Source organism: Peromyscus californicus, unplaced genomic scaffold, assembly GCF_007827085.1.
Source record: "Peromyscus californicus insignis strain IS unplaced genomic scaffold, ASM782708v3 Scaffold_6__1_contigs__length_162567912, whole genome shotgun sequence".
NCBI lineage: Eukaryota > Metazoa > Chordata > Mammalia > Rodentia > Cricetidae > Peromyscus > Peromyscus californicus.
Genome location: NW_026294584.1, coordinates 135,452,799 through 135,477,956, shown reverse-complemented (window position 1 = coordinate 135,477,956; position 25,158 = coordinate 135,452,799). Strand labels below are relative to the sequence as shown.

General features: G+C 50.3%; 1 protein-coding gene across 2 annotated transcripts; it reads right to left on the bottom strand.

Moving 5' to 3' along the window:
- Positions 1-328: 328 nt before the first annotated feature.
- Positions 329-21,971, bottom strand: Il17ra (interleukin 17 receptor A). Of its 2 annotated transcripts, XM_052720998.1 has the most exons (13): positions 21,736-21,971; positions 13,701-13,725; positions 12,212-12,358; positions 11,239-11,351; positions 10,625-10,751; positions 9,027-9,074; positions 8,753-8,916; positions 7,309-7,392; positions 6,820-6,904; positions 5,936-5,947; positions 5,637-5,738; positions 3,879-3,920; positions 329-3,071 (listed from the first exon to the last, which is right to left on the bottom strand). In XM_052720998.1, exons 1-13 carry the CDS (start codon positions 21,859-21,861, stop codon positions 1,567-1,569), a joined length of 2,580 nt encoding a protein of 859 aa, XP_052576958.1. In that variant the 5' UTR covers positions 21,862-21,971; the 3' UTR covers positions 329-1,566. The 2 variants fall into 2 exon arrangements, with proteins under 2 accessions (XP_052576958.1, XP_052576959.1); XM_052720999.1 differs by lacking the exon at positions 5,936-5,947 and having other exon boundaries at positions 5,637-5,763; positions 6,827-6,904.
- Between the last annotated feature and the right edge of the window lie 3,187 nt (positions 21,972-25,158).

The window sequence follows — 25,158 nt, the reverse complement described above, 5'->3', positions numbered from 1 at the left end:
CTGCTGTGGGGCTGATTCGCTGCTGGGAGAACCCCTTGATGCTCAGTCCATGTTTGAAGCTGGGGGATGTCATAGGCTTGACTGGCCAAGGACGCTCACTGCCGGAATTTCTGAGAACAGAGCTGGAAAAGGCCGATGAGTAGGGAGGCCTTTCTCTCTCTCTCCTGGCCCTTAGCTGCTGCAGGGCTGGATATGGGCCACATGCTGTCTGAGACTTAGAAACTCCAGGGCCTGCTAATGCTAGGCAAGATTTATCTGTAGGAACTCTAAAAGCAGGAATGTCTTGGCCTATGGTAAGAGGTGATTCAATAACAACTACACATTCTTACCAACATAACAACTTTATTAAGTCTTCATTATTGTACACACACAGGCACACACATGAACACTGGTTTTGCTTTTCCATAGCATTTCATGATCCTTTTCTCCCCAAAGCCTGAAGAATCGGCAGTGAACAGCATGGGGCCCAGGGCATGCACACCTGTGCATTCTCCAGGACCCAAGCCTGCTGTCTGCTTCTAGGGGCACCCCAGGAGCTACGTTAAACAGCTCTCCTCACACCTTAGGTATACGGTGACATACTTTCCTCTGATCTCGGCTCTGTTCCCACTGCCATGCCTCCCCATCACACTACCCCAAATCTTACTCTACTCCATTACTATACCCTGAGGTAGAACTGAGGCTGAGGGGTCTTGGGCCCCCAGCTACTGGCATCAGGTGGCTTCAGTCCACGAAGAATCACATTCCACAGCCTTCCCACAGACTGGCTGTCACACCTAAGCTCAGGATTTCACACGCCTCTTCCTGCTTCTTCAGTTTGACACCCCCATCTCTACCCTGATTTTCTCCTAACTGATCTGAGGAGACTTCTGGGTGTATCTGGCATGCAGTTTCCCCCCCCACCCCACCCCAGGGCAACAGATCCACTTATGAACGAGTCCCCAGCTGCTCCCACCCTAGCCCCACAAAGCTCTCTCCACCCTGAGCTCTGGCTCCTTCATAATACTGAATCCACAGGCTGCTCCCCTCCCAGGAGAGCAGTTCCTCTGCCCAGACCGCACCTCTCGGGCTCTTGGGTTCTTTCTGTAGCCCAGGGCAGCAGCCCTCTATTCAGCCTCACGCCTCAGATTATCGTCCTGGCTAATTTTCATCCTTATTGGTTTTTAAGCTTGTTGGTGGCCAAGGCTGTGTCATGGAACTTGTTTTTTAATCCCAAAGGTACAGAACCGATGCTCCAGGGATGAGTGACCCACTTGGCTACGAGCTCCTGGAAACAGGCTGCGGATTCTTGTGTGATGATGACCAGGTGTGCATATAAAGTAAAGGGGGGCTGTCTAGGGATCGGAATCCAAATGTCTACATTTGTTTTTCTGAGTCTTGCTATGTTGTCCACACTGGCCCTGAACTTGAGTTCAGGTCATCAAGTCTCAGGTCCCACGTGCTGACACCACTATGTCAGACTTAGAGACCCACATTTCAAAGGCAGGCGCTCCCCCCCCCCCCCCCCCACTCCCCACATACACACCAGTACAACATACATCCTCTTAAGCACAGGATCAGGAGGCCCTAGGAGGGAGCCTGCTCTTCTGTGGCCGGTCTCCTTGGCTCCAAGCTGTCCCAGTCAGGGTTCTTCTCAAGTTCCCAGAAGAAAAGTTGCCGCTGGAGACTCCTCAGGTTCTGCAGGACCTCAGGAGACAGAGGCTCAGCTGACTCACCCAGTTCTAGTTCCTCCTCCTCCTCTGCGAGCCAGTCGGGGGGTTGAGGGGAGCTCCTGGAGATGTAGCCCTGGTCCGACTGCACTGACTGCCGCTGCTCCTCCTCAGAGGGGGTGCCGGGGTCCTTGAGGACCGCCATGGGCCTCGCCCAGCTCTCCTGGGCCTGTCCGCTCAGACTCTGCTGCAGCACTGAGAGCATCAGGCTTTCTAGCTGCTCTCTTGCCTCACTGTGGAAGTGGTCAGGTGACATCATCGGAGTGCTACAGAGAGGCAAGTCATCTGAGTCCACGGGGAGGCAGAGGAGGCTGTTCCTCTGGGCCCCCAGCAGCGGGCAGGCCTCACTGTCCTCTGCCAGGGTCAGCTGGGTAGCGGCTCCACTGCCATCTGGAAGAGGGACAGGTTCCACCAGCCCGGCTGCAGGCACTTGTTCTGCGGGCAGCACCACGGTTTGGAGGGTCTGAGCCCCTGGCTCTCTCTGGGGCCGCAGCAGCGGATCGAGCTTTGCCATTCCACTCTCCTCCTCACTGGCACAGACATTTACCACCAGGCAGCCCTCAGGAGGCTCCCGCACCAGGGGCTGCTGTTTGACAATCCCTCCCCCTTGTGGCAGGAGTGGGTCTTCGAACACTTCCTCCTCCTGGGATGGGAGCTCTTGATCACCTGCTAAGCAGAGGTTCTCCCGCTCAAACCAATCCGGGCACTTGGTTTGCCACTCCTGGAATCTAACCACAGCCTCCTTGAGCTGAAGGCCACTAGGGTTCTGCAGGTAATTCTCCCCCGTGAGCTCTTTGACATGGTGCATCCGGCCAGGTTCAAACATCTCCAGGTCCTGGATCCGGAAGTAAACCTCCTCAAATCTGTCCATGAGTGGGTACCTGGAGGTGATGTTGAAGAGGTCGGGGACATCACTCTCGCTACTGATGCCACTGAAGTAGCAGACAATGTAGGTACCAAAGCAGGCTGGCCTCTTGAAGTCTGGCAGGATCATGTTCATGGCTGCCGTAAAAAGGTCCCCAGCAGGCTTCCAGTGGTCACACCGCAGCTGGACAGCAGGCTCAGTCCAACCCAAGATGGCCTTCCACTTGGCCTGGGTGCCTCGGGAGCACAGGATGATGATTTTAGAGTTGCTCTCCACCATTTCCTGTTTCTGTCGGCCTACCCAGGTCATGACTCCCACCTCTGAGATAGTCTTCTCTTCCAGGAGGTCCAGGACTACTTCAGTGCCGCAGGCTGTGATCAGGAACTGGGCGAACTTTAAGACCACCTCCACATAGAGGGGGTGGTCGGCGGAGTAGACAATCCAGACTTTCCTGGGCTTCAGGGGCGGGGGAGTCAGGTCAGGCCCAGGGGAGATGCCTGTGAGAGACGAGAGAACACGTGCTGATCTCATGTGCTGGGCCTGGACAGCACCCTCCAGAGCAGTGGTTCCCAACCCTTTGGGGCTCGAATGACCCTTTCATGGGGTTGCATATCAGATCTTTCTATCACGATTTTAACAATAGCAAAAATACAGCTATGAAGTGGCAACAAAAGTAATTTCACGGTTGGGGGTCACCGTAACATGAGGAACTGTATTAAAGGGTCACAGCATTAGGAAGGTTGAGAACCACTGCTCTAGAGCCAGCCTACAAGCTACCCGTACCAAAGGCAGAGGTTGGCTTCCTATCTTCAGTGAACGGCCTTCTGGGCAGGCCAGATGCTGCTACCCTGCCTTGTGATGTGTGAGAAATCAGTGAGGGGCCCTGCATGAAAAAGAACCCATCTCCCTCCTCCTGTACCCCTGCCGCTTTCCCACACAGTTAGTTCTATCTGCTTGTTGGCTGATACTTTAATCATTTTAAATGAAAAAAGGGTAAAAAGCTGGATGTGGTGGTGCACCCTTTTAATCCCAGCACTTGGGAGGCAGAGGCTGCATAGTGAGATCTCCAGACCTCCTAAATCAAGATAAATAAAAGACTAAAGGTACAAGGATCTGCCTGGGGAAGAGAAACACCCGCTCAGGGAAGAGTGCTCCCCACAAAATGTTCACCTTTCCTTCTTCTAAGTAAGGATGGAATCTTCTGAAAGTCTGACCAGAGACACACCCATTCCATCTACCCCAAGAACCCAGAGCCAGGCTTTAGAGAGAAAGGCAGGGCACCACACAGAGCAAGTGCTACTAACCATCGCATTTGGAGTCATCACCAGGTTTCTCGTGATCAGACCCTGCAGGGAAAAGAAGACAGCTACTGAGTGCCTTATTCCTCTGAAAGAGAAACAGGGACCTGCTCACAGGTATCAGAGGGAAGTGAGGCTGAGTGACAAAGGGAACAAGGGAGCAGCCCCTCGCCGGTGACAAGACACTCTGGGCCTCTGCAGAGACTGAGTCACGTAGCTGTCTAAGTGTGAGCCCCGAGTTAGCTGCTCCTGGAAGCTGTGTGGACAGGGAGCTTCTAATGCTGCTCACACTCCGTTCTGTCTCTGAGGAATGGGTCTGTGGAGGTACAGTCTAGAGATTGTGCGGCAAGTGCTGGGCCCTTCAGTCAGCCGTGGTCTGGATTATCTGTGGAACCCCTAAGCGGGGAACCACAGACCTGAGCTGGGGTGTGCTCCCTGGCCCCTCTCTAGGGTTCCGCTTCCCAGGCCTCTGTGAGCAGACTCCACTGGAGGGAAAGGCAGACCATGCAGGAAGCAGACATCTTACAACACTGCCTGCCAGAAGCGGCCCCCATGGCCCTTACAACATTTCCTCCCAGTGTTCTTCAGATGAGGAAGGGGAACTATAGTCTTAGGTAATTGTTCCCCTTGGACACGTGACCAGGATTCTTTCTTTCTGGTCCAGGGAGGGAACCCAGGGCCCCCCCCCCCCCCCCCAGAGCATGTTATGCAAGTGCTCTACCTCTAATTTACATCTCAGCTCCTGAAGAAGAGATTTAAAATCTTAATTTCAATCCTCATTCTTTTGGCCTTGGCCCAGAACTGTCAAAAGACAGTCTAATGACTAGTGAGTGAGGTTTCTCCTGTTCGATTCCCTGTGGTGGGGCACTGGGACACAGCAGGAAACATTAACAGCAGCTGGGGCATGGTTCAGCTGTCACGTGAGATGTCACATGACTCTCCCCAGAACCTTGTGGACCCCACAATTCAGGATGAACCATAATCTGCATGAATATCAGCAAGTGTAGAAGTAGCTTCCCAGATGACTGAAGACACATTGTCACAGTACAGGAACAGCTCAGCCTTCCAACCTGCCATCCCACGTGCTCCCGATTAAAACTTGGCCAGTAGAAGAGTACTCGGGGAATGAACAGCTACTCTAGGCTCTGGGAGGCATCCCATTGTACAGAAAAGGAAAAGGAATCTAAGCTTAAGTAACTCCTCTGACTACAAAGCTGGTGGTGAGCAAGGCCTACCCTTGTGAGTTCATGGTCAAGAGCCTGAGTCTTCTCAGCCTGCTCCGTCTGAGTGAGCGTGGCTGACGCAGGGACATTCCATGTTAGCTCTTTCTAACCTGTTGATTTTAGAAACACTAAGTTTAACAACAAAAATACCACTGTGGTGAACAGCACTGAGCAAACACCATGAGCCAAGTTCTGAGGAAAGAATTCACGTTTGTTGTTTCCTTTAATCCTTACCACAGCCTCATGATGTGCATATCATTAGAACTGCCATTTTGTCAAAGAAAGCCTGAGGCTTTCTTTGTGTCCCACATGGAGCTGGTCTTTGATTCCAGGTCAGACTGAGGCCTGCTTCTAGGTTCCTGACAGCTGAGAACACCAGGTCTCATAATAGCCACGTCTATGCTTCATTTGGCACTGAAGGGCGGAGTGAAGGACACCCCTTAAACACAGCACGACAGAGGTCTAGATTGCGAGACTAGGGCAAGAAGCGAAGACACATGGGAAAAGAGAAGAACAGGGTCAGCCCCAGCCCACTCCTTACCAGAAAGCCTCCAGGTCATGCAGACGATCACCAGGATGACAGAGCCCACTAGCAGAATGGCGATGATTGTGATGAAGCCATATACCCACAGGGGAATAGAGTCTGTGACAAACAGAACAGTGTGAGTCTGGGGAGGGGCCCCACACACCCCAGCCCAGGCTCTATCTTATACCAAGCTACACTAATGATTCCACCCTTTGGCTGGCTGTGGGGGCAGCCTGTCTTCCTGGACTGGCTCAGGGATCAGCTGGGACCTCATGTGTCCCTTGGGAATGACCTTGACTGTAAGAAGGACTTACCTGCAAGGGAAACTGTAATAGAACAAAAGAACAAAAGGAAATAGGGACAGGGTTACTTTTAATGGTTAGCAGTCACCCAAGCCCATCACAGATGCCCACCGATGGCCTTAGCCTATCACAGGTGCCCACCAATGGCCTTAACCCATCACAGGTGCCCACCGATGGCCTTAACCCATCACAGGTGCCCACCGATGGCCTTAACCCATCACAGGTGCCCACCGATGGCCTTAACCCATCACAGGTGCCCACCGATGGCCTTAACCCATCACAGGTGCCCACCGATGGCCTTAACCCATCACAGGTGCCCACCAATGGCCTTAACCCATCACAGGTGCCCACCAATGGCCTTAACCCTGTAGTCGGGCATAGCTACACTTGGCGGAGCCCCCTCCATGGAGCCCTTCAGCCGAAGCTGTGATACCATTCTTCCCATGGGGGCCAGGCCTCCTTCCACCACAGTGCCACATCTGCCCCCATTTGATGCGCACAGGTGGCTGCCAACTCCTAAAGCTCAAGTAGGAACCTGGGGCTATGTCTTTGGTGTGTGAACATGGGCAAATTAATATCTGTGCCTCCGTTTTCTCATATATGAACTTGGCATGTTAAAGCACTTCCATGGTACACAGTTCTTACTTTGTGAGAATAACGATCTTGTTTTTCAGCCAAGGAAACTGAGTTGATAAGAAGGGTTAAGTCCCTTCAGGTGCAGAGCTGGTGAAAGCCAGCAAGGAGTCCAACCCAGGAGTGTCATTCTGCACTCTACCTTGGCTACCAGAAGCTCAAAGCTAAATCTCCCTCTCCCGACCGTCAGGATTCCTCTCCATGGAGACAACCTTCATCCATGCTTGCCCCATATATACCAATGACAACTGTTTCTCTCCTACCTGAGGCCTTTGGGATTTCTGGGCAGTGTACAGTCACAGCATGTCTCAAGCAGTCATTCAGGCAGCTGCTGAAGAAGGGCTGGACCTGGGGGAGCGGAGGGCGAAGAATATGCCTATCCAAACCCTCATACCAAAAGATGTGATCTGTGAGTTACAGACTCTGGTTGGCCAGGCTCGGGTTTCCACATGGCTGTTGAGCTGGGTGTGGTAGTGTGTATCTATATCCCAGCTGCTTGGGAAGCCGAGATAGTCTCCTCAAGGCCAGCCTGGGAAATACGGTAAGACTCCATCTCAACGGGCCTATGCTCCTTCATTTTCAGTGTGGCTGTTAGGCCAGGTCTCCCACTCCTCAGGCTGGGAGGACCAGGAGGGGAAAGGCAGCCAGAGGCTCCTAGCCAGCGTGGCTGGAGCTGACCTCCTTGCCTCCTCCTCCCTCTGAAGGGAAGGCCACCTGCGCATGCTCTCCTAGCACTCCACCCACCCGCTCACCTGCAGGCGGTGGTGGCAGCACCAGTCAGAGTTGGGTAGAGTGAATGTGACATTGAACCGTCGGTGGAATTCCTCTTGTCTGGGCTGGAGAGAGAGGCAGAAGCTGGGTAAGACCTTGGGGTTATACACCCACAAAAACAGCTGCTGGGAAAGTGACCCTTTGTGGACCAGCCCCACTTACAGGTATCAGAGGGAGAAATGCTTTTCTGATTTCTGGTCTAGAAAAACTGTTATTTCTGCAGGGTGACTAGCCTGTGGTGAGCTTCTAAGTACATTTAGTAATGGAAATTTCCCTCTTTGCTCCAGCTGCTGGGGACTGGGGCACCAATCTATGTATATGCGACAAGTGTACAGAGTACAGAGCATACTTTCTGTTCCTACCTGGCCTTATCTTAACTATTTTCCTTCTGTCTTAATCTCATTTCTTTTTAAATGTCCAAATAATTTTTGAGAGAAAGTAGAATAAATACAGGGACCAGGCAAGAGGCCTGGGGGGCATGGAGAACATGGACTGGATAGGGTATGGAAAAATGGGATGGGTGGGGTGGTGGGCTGGGCAATATCATCACTACTTTACCAACTGAGGATTCAGTCATGAGGGGATCCTCAAAACAGTTAGCTATCAGGAAAACATAGAAAGTAACAAAACTTGCCACTCTAATTATTCTGCCATTTTAACCCGCCCACTACACCCCCCGTAATTAGTTCCCTTAACTACAAGTTTAGTCCAAGGCCTTCAAAGGCCTAAGCAAACTTTTAAGTTTAACTTCTGATATCTAAGGATTGCAAGCCTTTATCTTACATCTATTGAATGCAAATCAATTGATGTTATGAAGCCAAACCCCCACCAGATTGATGGGATGAAATGAAATTTTAGTTAACAATGAAAATACCTTACTACTGGCTTCAACCTACTTCTCTTGCCTGGGAGAAGAGAGAGGAGCCCCGGCAATGACATTTTTTTCTACTTCTTTCAATCGATATCCAATATGAACTTCACCACAGGCTTGGTAAAAAGAGAACTTGAGGGCTGGAGAGATGGCTCAGAGGTTAGGAGCACTGACTGCTCTTCCAGAGGTCCTGAGTTCGATTCCCAGCAACCACATGGTGGCCCACAACCATCTGTAATGAGATCTGGCTCCCTCTTCTGTATACATAATAAGTAAATAAATCTTAAAAAAAAAAAAAAAGAGAGAGAACTTGAACTTCTGCATTTAGATTTACAGTCTAAAGCTTACTCAGCCATTTTACCTATGTTCATAAACGATTCTCAGCAAACTGCGAAGACAGCAGAACCTCTGCCTCCTGAGAGGGCACAGCAACAGCCAGCACACCTGAGTACGGTGCTGGGCTCCGCAGCAGGGTTAGCTAGGCCCAGCAGGGAGGAAGCGCGAGGGTTTGAGAGGTATTTTAATCTAGTCTGGGGGGGAAGAAATACAGGTACCGCAGGTATTTGCTGGATGCCATCAAAGCAGCTTTGGTTCTCCGAGTGTGGAAAACTCTCCAGCAGGATCTGGTAGGGGGTGGATTCATTCCATACGATGAAGCTCACTCGAAGCTCCTGGGTGTCCAAGGTCTCCACAGTGATGTTGGGATCCCAGAGGCTGCCTGCCATGGGCGCAGGGGGGTTGGGAATGAGGAGGGGTAGGTGTGTCCATGGGCGGTGTATTGTGCATGTTAATGTGCCCAGGTCAAGGTCTCCTAGGCCAGCCAGTTACCTGAGCTCACACATGGTGTGGTCATCTTCATCCGGGGGTCCTCACAGTCTGGCAAATCCAGTAAAAAAGAAATCAGTAAGTTTCTGCCTTTAGAGAGTTTGTTCTTGAAGATTTGGGGGTTTTGTTTTGTTTTTCTGAGACAGGGTCACTCTACGTAGCCTTAGCTGTCCTGAAACTCACTATAGACCGGGCTGGCCTCGAACTCACAAAGATCCGCCTGCCTTTGCCTTCCAAGTAGTAGTGAAACACTATGCCTATCCTGTTCTTGTAGATTTTTGACACGGAGGCCAAGATTGCTGTGCTTCTGGGGAGCCTGTTCAAAGATACTCCCTCACTCCCTGCTCCAGGCCCAGAGAGCTGCCCCTGGCCAGAGATCCCATCAAACTGGAGCAGCCTGGCTCCTATCTTAGGGAGCCCTCCTGACTCAAGCATCCTCCTGCTGAGCTCAGAGCCTGCTTCACGTGGCCACAAGTCCCTGGATGACTCCAGTTTTCTCCCGTACACACCTTTCTGCGTGCCACACTCGGGAAGCTCTGCTGTCCTCCACTGCAGCTTCGCTGATTCTCCATACACTATCACTAGGTTCTTACTCAGGACCCGGGGTGGGTGCCGAGAGTCAGCATTCACTTATTCATTCATCGTTCCTTTTTTCTGTTTTTGCCCACAGAACTGAGCCAGACAGGCACCTTGCCACTGAGCACCTGGGAATCAGTGTTTGTAACAAGTTCCCAGGGCAGCGGAGGAAGGGAGAAATCATTTGGCAAGTACTTATTGAGCCTCCTGTATGTGATGCGGTCCTGGGCACTGCACAGACAGTGGAAATTACTGCTTTCTGCAGATTAATTCTATAGACGAGACCAGTAAAAGCGAATTGACGTTAAGCACCATGTGAGAGTAAGGGGACATGTGAAAAGGAAGCAGGTGAGCAGATGCATGTGCACTCATGTGAGTGTGTGCTTCAGGGTGAGGAGCTGTCGCCAGCTTTAACAGGCATTTCTTGGGCTCAGGTGTGGCTAAGTGGTAAAGTGTTTGCTCAGTGTGCAAGGCCCTGAGTTCTCTCTCCACGGTCATCAATAAAACAAACAAACAAACAAAAAAGACATAACTTCCTGACTACCTACTAGGTACAATGAGAAATGATGTCAGTGATGGGAAGGCCGAGACAGAAAATAACACAGAAGAAATGTGGTTCAAACGTGGTTGGTGGTGGCCACAGATAGCATGGATTGGTGGGGCAAGAGAGTAGGCTACGTAGATGGGTGCCAGACAAATGCAGGTGGGATGTGGGGGAGGGAAGAAGTGAGAGAAGCCAAGTCCAGGCTGAGTGCACAGGCCACCACCCTTCCAGGATGTGACATTTTCTGGGATGGAAGTACTTCTCTGCACAGAGCGAGGGGCTCTGGTTGCCAACACATCCCTGGGATCTCTCTATACATGTTGTGCCAACAGAGGACAGACTGCCTTCAAGACATACGGCTTCGGCCCCAGCTGGAGGCACTCTAGGCCGTGATCTGCAGCCACTGTGGAGCAGGCTGGATCCTGCTGTCTGAGCCCCCCAGAGCTCAGGACCAAGTGGACGCTTGGAAGGGCACTCTTACCAGGCACAAAGATGATCTTGGACTTGTGGTTTGGGTCTCCATCAGGGATGGGCTTGGGCAGGTGGTGAACGGTCACCTCATACTCCTGGCCAGGATCTACCACAAAGTGGCTGAAGGAAAACCGCCACTGAGGACATGGGAAGAAGAGGGGATCGGATGGGTCACATGACACCCTCACCCACTTGTATCCAAAGTCCCAATCTCACACTTCCCCACAATCAGCCAAAAAACAAACAAAAGGATAATCACAGAATCCAAAATTAGAGGCATAATCATTGTCCTTTCTACCTGTTTAAAAAGATCAATCAGTAGACAGTCATGCCACTCGAATGCTGAAGAATGATGGGGGTCGGACACACATGGACACACACCACACACCACACACACACACAAATGATGAACCAGGCTTACAGAATGCCTGGGTTCCACCCTCAGCACTATGAATTAAAAAAAACAAAAACAAAACGACAGCTCGGTCAAGTGGGAGGCAGAATAATAAGCAAGGATCCATCCCTCACTATGGCTCACAGCAGGCAGCCATCTTGAACTCATTCTTTCAGTTAGGTGACCTTTGGGGGCACTTAGGAACACCTTTCAGTCAGCTGGCTTCTTACCCGCCTGTAATGATGCTGAAGCTTGGACAGAAACTCAAATTCAACACAGAGCCGCTCGTTGGTGTTCAGCTGCAGGATGGACAGCTCTGCGCCCTCAAGGAACAGGATGCTGGCTGCGGGCCAGGGAGGAGAGGGGCTCACAGATGCAGACCAACCACACCCCGCCCCAGGGGGTAGCACTTCCCCATCGGCCCTCTTACCTAACTCTCCACTTCCCCACTTGCAGAAAGTACCTTCTAGCCGGACAAGGACAAGGGACACTCTATACTAGGAAGTAGCAAACACTTTGCAACTATGTGGCCAGAGCCCTGGCAGCAGGACACAGAGTCAAAGACAGCTACCTCAACCTCCCAGACTCCCTGACCCCGTCTAGGACACCAGCTAGGGACCTATAGAGAGCACTTGCTGCTGTCCCGTCACAGATCGGGCTTGCTCTGTTTAGAAATTCTGCAGTCATTCACCCCTAAAGAGGTTTGGAGTATGTTTTAAAAAGTGCTGGCTCCTAAGCTAAGAGAAAAAACAGGTGGCAAACTGCTACCATTTCTTTTCTAGCAAATATTTGGAATTATTTGTATAATTAACCAATGGCCTTTTCCTTTTTTTTTTTTTTTTTTTTTTGGTTTTTCGAGACAGGGTTTCTCTGTGTAGCTTTGCGCCTCTCCTGGAACTCACTTGGTAGCCCAGGCTGGCCTTGAACTCACAGAGATCCGCCTGGCTCTGCCTCCCAAGTGCTGGGATTAAAGGCGTGCGCCACCACCGCCCGGCTGGCCTTTTCCTTTTTATGTAATAAAAAGTTGATGCAAGGGAAGGCCTTTCATAAAGACAGTGTGAACAGAAGATACTCTGTGGGCACTCATCTAACACTGGAAAAGCTCTCACTGTGTTAATGATGGAGCTTTCCAGAACCAAACATGAGTCAGCCGTGGTCTCTTCTGAAGAGCAAACCCAAGCCCTGGCCGATGTGGCCACTCACCATCTGTCTGCAGTGTCCACTCAATGTGCAACACAGGGACCAGGTCTCCGTGCCCAGTAGACGAAAAGTTCAGCTGGATGTGGATGTGTTTTGGGGAAGACGGGGTCAGGTTTCGAGGGTGGATCCAGCTGTCATCCAGGCAGGTACCTGGCCAGAAGATCAGCTATCAGACACTTGCAGCCAAGACCCTGAGATCCTCTTCGAGGGTCCTGAGAGTTGCTACGAGTTCCAACATGGTTCACATTCTACAGATGTTCTCAATTGCTTTTGGTTGCTTTTATTCTTTTGAGGGGGTGCTGCCAACTAGCTCCCAAATAAAACATGCACTGAGGCTTATTCTTAATTATAAATGCCCGACCTTAGCTTGGCTTATTTCTAGTCAGCTTTTCATAAATTAACCCATCTACCTTTTACCTCTGGGCTTTTTCCTTTCTCTTACTTCTATATATCTTACTTTCACTCTTGCTCCATGGCTGGCTGTGCGGCTGTGTGGCTGGCCCCTGGCGTCCTCTTCTCCTTGTTCTTGCTCCTCTTTATTCTCTCTGCCTGCCAGCCCCTCCTATCCTTTCTCCTGCTTTGCTATTGGCCAGTTCTTTATTAGACCATCAGGTGTTTAGACAGGCACAGTAACACAGCTTCACAGAGTTAAACAAATGCAACATAAAAGAATGCAACACATCTTTGCATCATTAAACAAATGTTTCACAGCAAAAACAAATGTAACACATCTTAAAATAATATTCCACAACACTCAACCTTCCAGCTGTGACCTTGGCCAGTTCTCTGCCCAGCCTGCTCTTTTCTAATGCTGGTCTGGGATGCCCACAAAGCTCTGGGTCTAAAGAACATTTGGGCCAGAGCTCTAACACAGAGAAACTGGCTTGAAAAACCAAAAAAAGGCATTGGGGAGAAGAAGGGTTTTGAAAAGAAGCGGTCATTGGAAATGGGGGCACAGGAGAGAGGGGCAGTAAGGAGAGCTTCTTTGTTTTCATTTGTCATGGCCCCTAGTTGGCACCGACACCTGAAGTATACGCCTCATCACTAAAAAAACAACAACAGGGGCTGGGGATTGTGGCTCAGTGGTGAGTGTTTGTCTGTCTACTGTGTCTGAGGGCCTGCGTTTTACATCCAGCATAGGAAAATATTCTCAGAGACAAATAAACAAACAGGTAAACAAATTAAAAGAGAAAAAAAGGAAGCCAGCACCATGGATGCCCGTGACAAACTGAATAGATCAGAGACAAAGTCAGGCGGACTAGGGTGCCACCCCAGGCAACATCCAAAACCCAGGTGGCAGCTGGGCACGGCCCGGCTTTTGCATAACGAATGAGTGAAGGTTTTCCACAAGAAGCACTGGTGCCTATATCCAAGATGGCCCCGCAGATGGTGACCCCCATCCAGAGCATGCAGGAGGCTCCGGCGGAAGTCAGCAGGAGGCCCTCACTTCATTAACAGAGCAGAAAAAAGTGGAACAAAAAAGAGGACTTACTATTCTTGACTCTGCAGCTCAGCTCCTGCGGGAAGAAAGCAAGTGATTACAGATGAGAAAGAGCAGGCTCACAGGGGCCCTGCCCGCCTGTTAGACCCCACGAGAACAGTCCCACAACCCTCCTGCCTCCTCACGGCTCACTTATGGGAGCCGCTCTGCCCTCAGGTAACTGAAAGTCCCCTAGGAGCATTTTCCCCTCTGTCTAGTCAAGGACAGGGTGTGTGGTAGGCAGACGGAAACAGAATTGGAGGCTTTTCTATTTATTTTTATTTTTTTTGGTTCTGAGACAGGGTCTCATTATGTAGCTTTGGCTGGCCCAGGGTTTGCTATGTAGACCTAGATGACCTGAAACTCACAGAGATCAGCTTGCCTCTGGTTCCTTGAGTGCTAGAATTAAAGGCCACCAAACAGGGCTGGAATTGGAGGATTTTTGAGTAACTGTTATGAGCTGGGAAATTCAACAACAACAACAACAACAACAAAATAAAGCCAAATAAACAAACCAGAGAGGGTGTCTGGCAAAGAAGGTCACTAAATTCTGAGGCTTCCAATGTTCCTAAGAGGTGAAGGGTCAAATTTACATTTTTTGTTTGTTTATTTTTTCAAGACAGGGTTTCTTCACATAGCCCTGGCTGTCCTAGAACTTGCTTTGTAGACCAGGCTGGCCTTGAACTCAAGAGATCTCGCACACTCAACAAATACGCCTTACTCAAAGCCTCAACTTCTGCAACATTAAATCAGAATATCCTAACACCAAGTTCACAGTGTTGTTGGGAATTAAGCTAACCATAGGAGTAAAGACCCAGGGCAGGGTATGGAGGTGGGAGGTGGGAGGGTGACCCTTCACTTCACAAACACTTTAAACACTGGGCAGGGGTTCTCAGACTGGGCATTAATTTAATCAACACCACAGTGCTCTGACCTGGTCAGCACACAGCTCACGGAGCCCTGAGAGCGTCATGTGTAGCTCGGCTGGCAACAGTGCTCAGAGAGCCACCTCCTTGACAGTGTGTGACACAGGTGCGGACCTCCTTTAGAGCTGGCATCTGGTACTTCACAGTCGGTGCTGGCAAGGCAGCAAGGGGAAGCCCTGGAATTCAGGCTCCGCCACTGTCGGGTCTTTGAACTACCCAGATTGGCCCAAGCTGTCCTGTGGCCAGAGTCAGCTATGAAGCTGAAGGAAGAGCTGGATAATGGATGCAGAATGATGCACCGTGTGTAGGATGGGTACCAACACCTGCCTCCCTGGAGGGAGCAGAGCGCAGGACTCCAGGCAATGTGATGCCCCAGGGTTCATTCACAAAACGGGTCAAGGGTCAATCCTGATGTCATGCCAGAATCCATTATGAGTCTTCTATTTCATCTGCGTCCTGCCTGTTTAGGAGACCAGTTCACATGCCCATGGGGTTCAGACTTCTTGTACTTAACCCAGTCTTTGGTGATGAACTGTCTTTCACTGTCCCTGGGTTCACACCACAGCCTGCCGAATGTCCCTTGCAGGTTTAGAACAAGACCCATCTGGCAGTCTCTGCTCACTCTGACAGACGAACACCACACTATCTCCTGAGATTAGCTCCTTTCTTCCCATGTGGAACTCCTGGGAAGCGGACACACAGGGACAGAAACAACCCTTGAGATCGGGAACTCTTACAGAAATGGCAAACATGTATACCCCATTTGGGGTAACTCCCTATTACCCACCAGTAGCTACTTAAGACCCAGGGCAAGATGGCACCTATTCTGACAAGAAGAGGAAGTGGGACAACTGACAGACACAGCTTGATAGTTCAAGTGCTGCCGCTCCAGTCTTGCCGGTGACTGTTGGATGGATGAGCATCTATGATGGGAGTGGGGAGAAGCGACCAGAAAAGTTTTTATCCAAGTACACCTGTTGCCTCACCAGAGACAACAGCTGCCTTGCTGTGACAATACTAAGCCGAAAATCCAACTGTGATGCAAATGTGCTGGTGAGGAGCAGTCAGGGGGAGGTGATGGCGGCTGTTAGCAGCAGGTATGTAAAAAGGCACAATACCAAGAGGAGGTGTCAAAGGAAACAATGGATCCATCACAAGCGACTGCCTCGGAGCAGGTGGAGGTGGGGGGTGTAGGGAGCTATTGTTTTAAATATCCCAGGAAATCTTTAAAAAGGTACCCCTATACTACTTGATAAAAATGATTTAAATATGGAAGTTTATCGTATTAATCTAAGCAAAAGGTTTTAAAATGAGATAAGCAAATGAAAATGTCATTTAGAGAAGGAAATAGGGGACTTTTCTTCCTTATAATTAAATAATTAAAAAATTATTTTATGTGTATGGGTGTTTTGCCTGCATGTACATCTGTGTGCCACATGCATGCCTGCAGAAGTCAGAGGAGGGAGTAGGATCCCTTGGAACTGGAGTTACAAGTCGTCATGAGCCACCACATGGGTGCTGGGAGCCAAGCACTGGACCTCTGCAAGAGCAGCCAGTGCTCTTAACCACTGAGCCACTTCTCCAGCACATGTTTGGCTTTTTTTCTTATAATTCAATTCCAATATAGAATTTACACTAATGTGTGTAGGTATGTGTGGAAGCCAGAGGCTGATGTCAAGATCTCCTCCTCTGTTACTTCTCTACCTTCTGTTGTTGTTGTGGTGAGGCAGGGTCTCACTCTACCTAACTGGTTTTTTGTTGTTGTTGTTGTTTTTTAAGACATGGTCTCTCACTGTTCCAAGCTGGCCAGTGGGCCCCAGGACACACTTGTTTCTGTTTTCTAGCACTGGGTTATAGGTACAGCTGCACACCCAGCTTTTTATTTTTATTTTCTTTCTTTCTTTTTTTTTTTTTTTTTTTTTTGGTTTTTCGAGACAGGGTTTCTCTGTGTAGCTTTGCGCCTTTCCTGGATCTCGCGCTGTAGACCAGGCTGGCCTCGAACTCACAGAGATCCGCCTGCCTCTGCCTCCCGAGTGCTAGGATTAAAGGTGTGCGCCACCACCGCCCGGCTTATTTTCTTTCTTTTGAGCTGAGGATCGAACCCAGGGCCTCGCACTTGCTAGGCAAGCGCTCTACACTGAGCTAAATCCCCAACCCGAGCATTTTTTAATCTTTCTTTTTCATTTCTTCCTTTTTTTGGTTTTTCTAGACAGGGTTTCTCTGTGTAGTTTTGCACCTTTCCTGGAACTCACTGTGTAGACCAGGCTGGCCTCGAACTCACAGAGATCCGCCTGCCTCCGCCTCCCGAGTACTGGGATTAAAGGCGTGCGCCACCACCGCCCGGCTCACACCTGGCTTTTTATGTGGCTGCTGGGGATCTGAACTCGGGCCTTCCTGCTGGCTAAGCAAGCACTTTACCCACTGAGTCAGGACCTCAGCCCTGCAATTCTTTTCATTTGTATTTATTGTGTGTGTGAATGCATGTCAGCACACATATGGAGAGGTCAGAGGTCAACTCCCAGAAGTCGGTTCTTTCCTTTCACCCTGTGGATCCCAGGGATGGAACTCAGGTCATCAGGCTTGGAGGCAAGTGCCCTTACCCACTGAACCACCACAACAGCCCTTAACTTATTTATTTATTGGTTTGTTTTTTGGGAGACAGGGTTTCTCTCTGTTGCCCTGGCCCCTGTAATCTTCTTAATAATATAAAATGCGTTTGATATCATCCTTGGACACTACTAATAGAAACCTTGTTCTGTCCAATAATTTTCTCCCCAGCCGCTTCCTTAATCCTTTCAAAACTCCTATTCCTAGGACTAAGGGTATCATTCAGTAGGAAATGGTTAGGACACGTACAGCCTGGTTCAATCCCAACAGTACACATGCAGCATGGAATCACCAACACCAACCATCCACTCATTCAACCAAAATAGAAAGACAAAAAATATCATTTATTGCTGAGCAGTGGTGGCTCATACCTTTAATTCCAGCACTCGGGAGGCAGAGGCAGTTGGATCTCTGAGTTCAAGGCCAGTCTGGTCTACAGACTGAGTTCCAGGACAGCCAGAGATACACAAAGAAACCCTATCTCAAAAAAACCAAACCAAGCCGGGCGGTGGTGGCGCACGCCTTTAACCCCAGTACTCGGGAGGCAGAGGCAGGCAGATCTCTATGAGTTCAGGCCAGCCTGGTCTACACAGTGAGTTCCAGGAAAGGTGCAAAACTACACAGAGAAACCCTGTCTCGAAAAACCAAAAACCAAACCAAACCAAACCAAAACAAAAACAAAAAACAAAAAACAAAACAAACTAAACCAAAAAAAAGAAATCAGAGAATATTCAAAATGATGAGGAGATTATGATAGCAGCTAATACTTACTGAAGTGCCCTTTTTTAATCATTATTTTTGAGTGTGCCACCATACTTTAAACTGTGATGCTGGCAGCAGTTTACCACATCCGTGGCTATATCAAGAGGCCACACAAAGCCACTGATGGTACCATCCAGGTCTGTGTGTGTGTGTGCTCTGTGATGTTCACATGCGCACAGGTACCTACCAAGACATTGTTTTAGAACCTCTCTCCACTGTCAGGTGACTCCCACCTGTGGCACAGGGACATCAGCCAGCTGGCTCCAGGTTCCAGAGCTACAGTGAGCTTGCTGTGCCCTAGAACCATGCCCCAGCACTGTTACCCTGACTCCCAGTAAAGGGATGTTTACAACATGCAGGCCTCTCCTCTGTGTGTACACAAAGAAGAAGTGAAAGACTGTTGAGCTCTGGGCATTCAGCAAACCTTACCAACAGCCTGAAACAGGTTGGTGGAACACCCCAGTACGCACAGCCTGAGGTCTTCACAGACAGGGTCACTCCTGTTAGAGATGAGAACACAGGGCTGCAGCACAAGGGACGCTGAGGCTTGCCTGGGGCCTGGTCTTCTGATTGGGCTCCAGGCTCGCTTGCTGTTTGTTAATTGATGCCAGGGTCTTCTGCGAGGGGATTAGCCTGACAAAGGCAGTGGGCAGCCAGGGCTGAAGGCTGGTCAGCAGGAGCAGGACCTGCTCCCTGCCGATCACATCACTGGCATGGTAGCTTTGCCTACTGGAGAGCGTCCACCATAGGAGCACCCACAGAACACAACTCTTTAACTCTTTAACTTAGGGAAGAGTGGTAAGGCTGAGCACAGCTTCTGGCAACCGCAAGACGAAAGGGCGATGCCAAACAGTCATCCCACCACAAGTCAAAACCACAGGCGCTCAGGAAAACGAACTGATAATGGTAACATACATCCTGTCTACAGACAGGGTGAAGGCTCACACCGACGAACTCCGGGGTGCTGCTTATCGGCTTTCCTTAAGAATGGCAGTTCACACCGGACCTGAACCATAAGAAGCCCAGGCAGGCCAATGAAAAAGTATCCAGGGGAATACAATTATTTATGGTGTCTCCATGGTTTCTTGGGGAGATCAGTCACCCTGTTTTGAGGTGCTAATTCCAGGCAGCCAGAACAAGTGCAATGGCCTCAGTTTATTACTGCCTGAAGAGCAGGGGAACCTATCCTCTTCCTTCCTCTATGCTTTTTGTACCTTCATGCAACACATGTTTACCAAGCCCCTAGGCTGTGCTGGCAGCATGGAGCAAGGAACAGAGCAGGTATGCTGAAGCCTCCTTCCAGTCACAGGAGGGAGTCCCTGAGAGCTAAACCAGTTTTCAACAGTCATTTTCTCATGTTTAGAAAGTGGCAGGTTCCCTCTGAGATGTCTCCTCCAGTCCTCCCATGGTGGAAATAAACCATACTGCGTCCACTAAAACTGTGTGTGTGTGTGTGTGTGTGTGTGTGTGTGTGTGTGTGTGTGTGTGTGTACACGTGCACTTACAGTGTGGGTTTTCCTTTTTTTTTTTTTTTTTTTTGCAGTTGTGGGAATGGAATCCAGAGACCACTGAACCACATCCCCCAGCCCTCGCCTCTTTTAAAAAGGACCAGCCAACAGGGAATCTGCCAAGCTGTGGAGTTGAGTTGTCTGTGAGCCAGCAGAGGGGAAGGAAGAGAAGGGAGGCTGCAGAGAAAGGGGGTCACCAGCACTTCTCCAATTTTTTGGAGGCTGAAAAGGTGGATGGTTCAGCAGTGAAAAGCAGTTGTCCTGTAGAGAGCCTGAGTGAGATTCCCAGCATCCACATGGTGGCTCTCAACAGTCTGTAACTCTAGTTCCAGGACATACAATGCCCTGTTAACTCCACTGTCACCAGGCCCACATATAGTGCACATACATAAACAAAGGCAAAACATTCATAAAATTTAAAAAAAAATCTAAATTAAAAATAAAAACCAAAACTGGGCAGTGGTGGCACACGCCTTTAATCCCAGCACTCGGGAGGCAGAGGCAGGTGAATCTCTGCGAGTTCGAATTGAGGCCAGCCTGGTCTACAAAGTGAGTTCCAGGACAGGCTCCAAAAGCTACACAGAGAAATCCTGTCTCGAAAAACAAAAACAAAACTAACTAACTAACTAAATAACTAAATAAAAAAAATAAAAACCAAACCAAAAGACCAACAACAAAAAGCAAAACTTTTATGATTGTGACAGAAGCTCAGCGCATAGGCTAGCTTTTGTAGACCTCACAACCCTTGAGCTCAGTTCTCACCCCCTCTCCCTTTCCTGCTCCACAGATAACCACATCCTCCAGCCATACACTTTACCCTGCCTCACCTAGGGACATTGGCAGAAGGAATGAATACTTTAAACTGTTTCTGAGGCTCCCACTCTGGAACAGAACCACCCAAATGTCTTTTCAATGAGAAACAGCCCAGCTGGAAGTTATTTTTACCACCTCACCGGTGGGACAAAAAGCACTTGCTCCAGGCTGCCTTGCAAGACAGTTCCCACATCCAAGACAACTTCACCCTGGACACTGGAGTCCCAGAAATTATTTCTTTAGTCTCAGTTTACTTGGATCTGGAAGGCCCTTGGCAAATGACTAGCCACAAACAGCAATTCTCTGTGTTGTGACACTTCTGCCTTGTCTGAAGATGTCACTCTGCTTTGCCCAATACGGGGATCACTAGGACATTTCCCAACAGCCCTCAGAGTTTTTAAAAACACCGTTTTTGATTTTTTTCCTGTAAAATAGTCACCCTCTCTCCACCCTCTTTTGGTAAATCTACAAAATTAGATAACTATCCTTTTGTTTCACATCCTCTGACTCAGCTACTGAGCACAGTTTCTGGGGTCAGCAGTGGAAGTGGAGGAGAAGGGGCTGGGGAAACCAGCGGAGGAAAGAGAAGGCTTGGAGGGTAGAAAAGTTTATTTGTGGAACAGGCAGTCTGTTTTGCACCGATTAGTTTTGTTGTTGTTTTGTTTTTTTGGGGTTTTTTTTGGTTTGGGTTTTTCTCAAGGTTCAACCGACAGCGGTGTGTCAGTTTCCTACGAACGCAGCGGGGGGTCCTCCTTGGTAGTCACAAATTGGCAGGCTTCCAACTCGGCACATTCCACGTGTTAAAACTCAATTCTAGGATTCTCGGTTCTGGGACACACATGGTGGTGGGGAGATGGGATGGGCGGTATCTGTCAGCCCTCCGCTGGTGGCCAAGCCACATCCTGTTTGAGTCCCCTGGGCACCGGGCTTGCCCGCACTGCTAAGCCTGTGGGGACCCCCGAGGCCGGGTTGGGGCGGCTAAGCCTGGTAAGCTGGAGGATGACTTCCCAGGCAGCATGGAGTTGGGTGCCAGCCCAAACCGGTTCAGCTCTTGCTAAGGACCCTTCTCCAGGTCCCTTGTCCAGCCAGAGCTGCTAGTCTCTGGTGTCTCCGATGGAATTGTCACTCGCGCCTCGCGCTGCCGGTGACACCGCCGCCCGTGTAGTTTCCCTAGAACTCTCCTCTCATTCCGCACCGCGACTCCACTCCCAGTCACTGCCAGTGCGCCTCCACGTCGCGCTCACACCCGGGCCTCCTCCGAGTCCCTCCCCAGGCTCGCCGGAACCTGGACCGCCCACCCCTTCGCATCCCCGACGGCCCTCAGCACCTTCGACGACAGCTCTTCGCACTCCCGACGGCCCTTCCCACCGCCGCCGTCTCCACCACCCCCGACGGCCCCAGCATCCCCGCTCCGCCCGGCCTCAGTCTCACCTCCTGCGCGCAGACCGGAGCTGGGAAGTCCAAGAGGCGCGGGGAGGCGCGGCCCGGGGCCAGCACGCTCAGCAGCAGAAGCAGCCGTCCCAGCGCGGGCCCAGGGACGACCGGCGGAGTCCCCATGGCCCCGGCACTGTGGCGGAGCGCTCGCGGCTGGCTCTGCCGGACGGCGGGGTCCGACGATGGGCTTGCTCAGCCCTGGACTCGCGCTCGCCTGCCTCTCACGGCCTCCTTCCCGGGGCTTCCGGCTCCTCCGGGGGCGGGGGCGGGCGGGGCGGGGTTGGGGCGGGGCGGGGCGGGCCTTCCTCTGGCCCCGCCCCCTCCGCTGCCCAGGTGCGCTCTGGGCCTCCTCTGCTCCGCAAGGACTGGAGCCTTTTACCAAGCCCCGCCCGCTGCCAACTTGCTATGGAGTCTGACTACCGTCGTCAACGTACCCTCCTCATTTACTCTGACCCTATCCAGATCTGTCCCCGACTCGGGACTCAAGGGAGTCTGTTTCCTCAGTCTCTTTCCACTCCGTGTTTTATGCGTTGTAACGCTGTTAATAGAGAAACGAGCCCGCCTCGTCGTCGTAATGCTCATTTGTTCTCATTTTTCTGTACATCTTTCTAGTCTTTGATGACCGGACCATGAAGTTTAAGCCACATTTATCAAGTCCATGAAATTCTGTAGTTTCTCCCTTTAAGCTTTGTATCATACATTCGCACACTCAACAAACACTGTGAGATCTGTTTATGCCACTCACGGAGGATTCAGAGCTAAACGGTTGCACGCAGTTTTGTTTTGTTTTCACACTTGCCGTATGACTTACATAGCCATTTCTTGAAGTTGCATAGTACGTTAAACACAAATCGATCCAGGTTTTTCTATTCTTGTCTATCTAGAAATTTTAAGTCCAAGGACATTACGGTAGTTTAGAGTATGACCTATGACCTTAAACAATAAAATTCGAAGTATTTGGAAAGTAGATGAGCCCCATTAACGGAATTACTCTAACTAGAGCTCTGAAATGTCAGGCAAGTAAAAAAAAAAAAAACCCGGACAGTGAATTAGTCATCTCACGGCTTGAGTAAAGCGAACACATCGTTCTGTTTGCTTTAAAACACTATATTGGGGGGCTCCAACATTGCTGAATGGGAAGGATTAAAAGTGGATCAAGGGGGGATTTAGCTTAGTGGTAAAGCGCATGCCTAGCAAGCACAAGGCCCTGGGTTTGATCCTCAGCTCCAAAAAAGTGGATCTGAGGAGGGAAGTGGAGACAGTCTGTGGAGACAGTTCTTTCAAGGAGCCTGGCTGTGGGGCACAGCAGAGTGCAGTGTGGCTGGGTAGGGGCTACAGCAGGAGAGCTTGCTTCCATGCTGATAGAGGTGCAGAGGAGTGGAAGTTGAGGACTAAAGGGGGGGGGGGGGCTGAGTAGCACAATGGACAGGGTCCCTGAGAATGCCTGGGCTGTGCTCTAGAGCCCGCTGGAGAGACTGGCCTTTCCAGCACTGTGAACAGGAGGTGATAGAAATGGTGAAAATTGGTTTGTGGGTTTGGAAGGAAACAGGAGTCTTGGGTGATGATTTCTGTGCTTTCAGCTTTGAAGCAGGAGATAAGAGCACAAAAGCCAAAGGTTGGAGGCTTGGAAAGAAAGGAGAGATGTTGAAGCTGCTTGGTGAACAGGCTGATGGCTTCTCCCAGATTCAGACATTTGGAACCCTGGAATCCAGGTGCATACTGAAGAAAAGGACAGATCCAGACAGGAATAGCACCAGGGCCCCGGATTATCCTTAGAGCAGGTGCCTGACACCAAAAATCATACCTTGTAACCCATGAGAGGCTTATCTTTATATTCCCTTTGGCCTGGCCAGCCAGTGGGTGATTGGCAAAGCCCAGAAAGACACAGCCCATAGGGTAGCTCCCCAATACAGCAGCTGGCAGAGTAGCAGTTGGTAGGCAGGGAGAGGTTCCCAATACAGGACTGCACTTCTGCAAGAGGCTAAGGGATTCAGCTGTCACCCCAGGAGCAGCACACTCTAACCGCCAACTGGTTGGGTTAGCAGTAAGTCTTTTAAGCAGAAATTAGATCTCAGCTTCTTATCTGTAAAACAGTACTAACTGCGCCCAGTTTACAGGGTCAGTCTAAGGACTGAGTCCATCACTGTCCAGTTTGTAGGACAGTGCCTGGCACAAACGTGCTCAGTGGAAGGGCTTCTCCTTGTCCCCATCTATCCCTTCCGCCCTTCTTGACCATCCGCCCGCTTGACGGGACCATGAGCTAGTCTGGTGCCAGCCTCTTCTGCTGCCTGGGCATGAACTGTGACCTGACCCACAAGGAGCGATCACGTTCACACAGTGCACGTATACAGGGACTCTTCCGTAGTGGCTATGCCAATAAAACTTAAATTATTATTATTTTTTGCTTTAAATATTATTCTTTGACAATTTGATACATGTATACGATGTAACTTGACCACACCCACTCCACTCTTCACTTCCTTTCCCCTGCCCACCCTGCCCCTCCCATGTTCATGTCCTCTGTTTTTAAAAATGACTCACCGAGTCCAATTAGTGCTGTCCACATGCCTGTGGGTGTGGGGCCATTCACCGGAGCGTAGGCAACCTACCAGAGGCCACACACTCCCAGAGAAAATCTACTCTAACCTCACCCACTTCCGCAGCCATCAACTGCCAATAGCTTCTCAGCTAGGGGCGGGGCCCTGTGAGCTCCTCCCCCACCAATGCTAGAATGCTGGCTTCCTAATTTTGTGCAGGTGACCACCGCTGCTGTAAGTTCATGAGTCAACAGTCATGCCGTGTACAGAAGACAGCAATTCCAGTCCTCTGGCTCGTTTATTCTTTCCACCCCCTCCACGATAGCTCCTGAGCCTTGGCAGGGGTGGGTGGGGATGTGGGGGTGAGGGATATGGGGGGTGTGCACAAATGTCTCACTTAGGACTGACCACTCAACAGCCAAGTGTTCTCAGCTCCTTTACCATCTATGAGTCTCTGAATTAACCGCTGCCCGCTGCTAAAAGAAGCTTCCTCTGCCAAGGTTGAGAGCAGCAGTCATCCATGGGTATAAACAGATATTTAGAAGGCAGTTTCAGAACATGAGCATTTAGAAGAAGAAAAAAAAAAGTTAAAAGTTCCCTAGACGCTCTGACCTCCCTAACTAGGTTTTTGGTTGGGTTTATAGAACCAGGTCCCTAATTCACCCAGAATCTTATGATTACTCCCCTAAGAGTCAAAGTGTCATGTTACTATTGCCCCAGTAGACGCTACTCCTCCCCTGCCCCCCACCCGTGTGTGTGTGTGGGGGGGACGACTGTGAAAGCTAGCCAACAGGAAGCTTTCAACTCAGTTCCAGATGGACTTCTCTGTCCTGAAAACAGAGTGTTGTGTCTTCAGCAATTTAGATGCATCTTACCATCTACT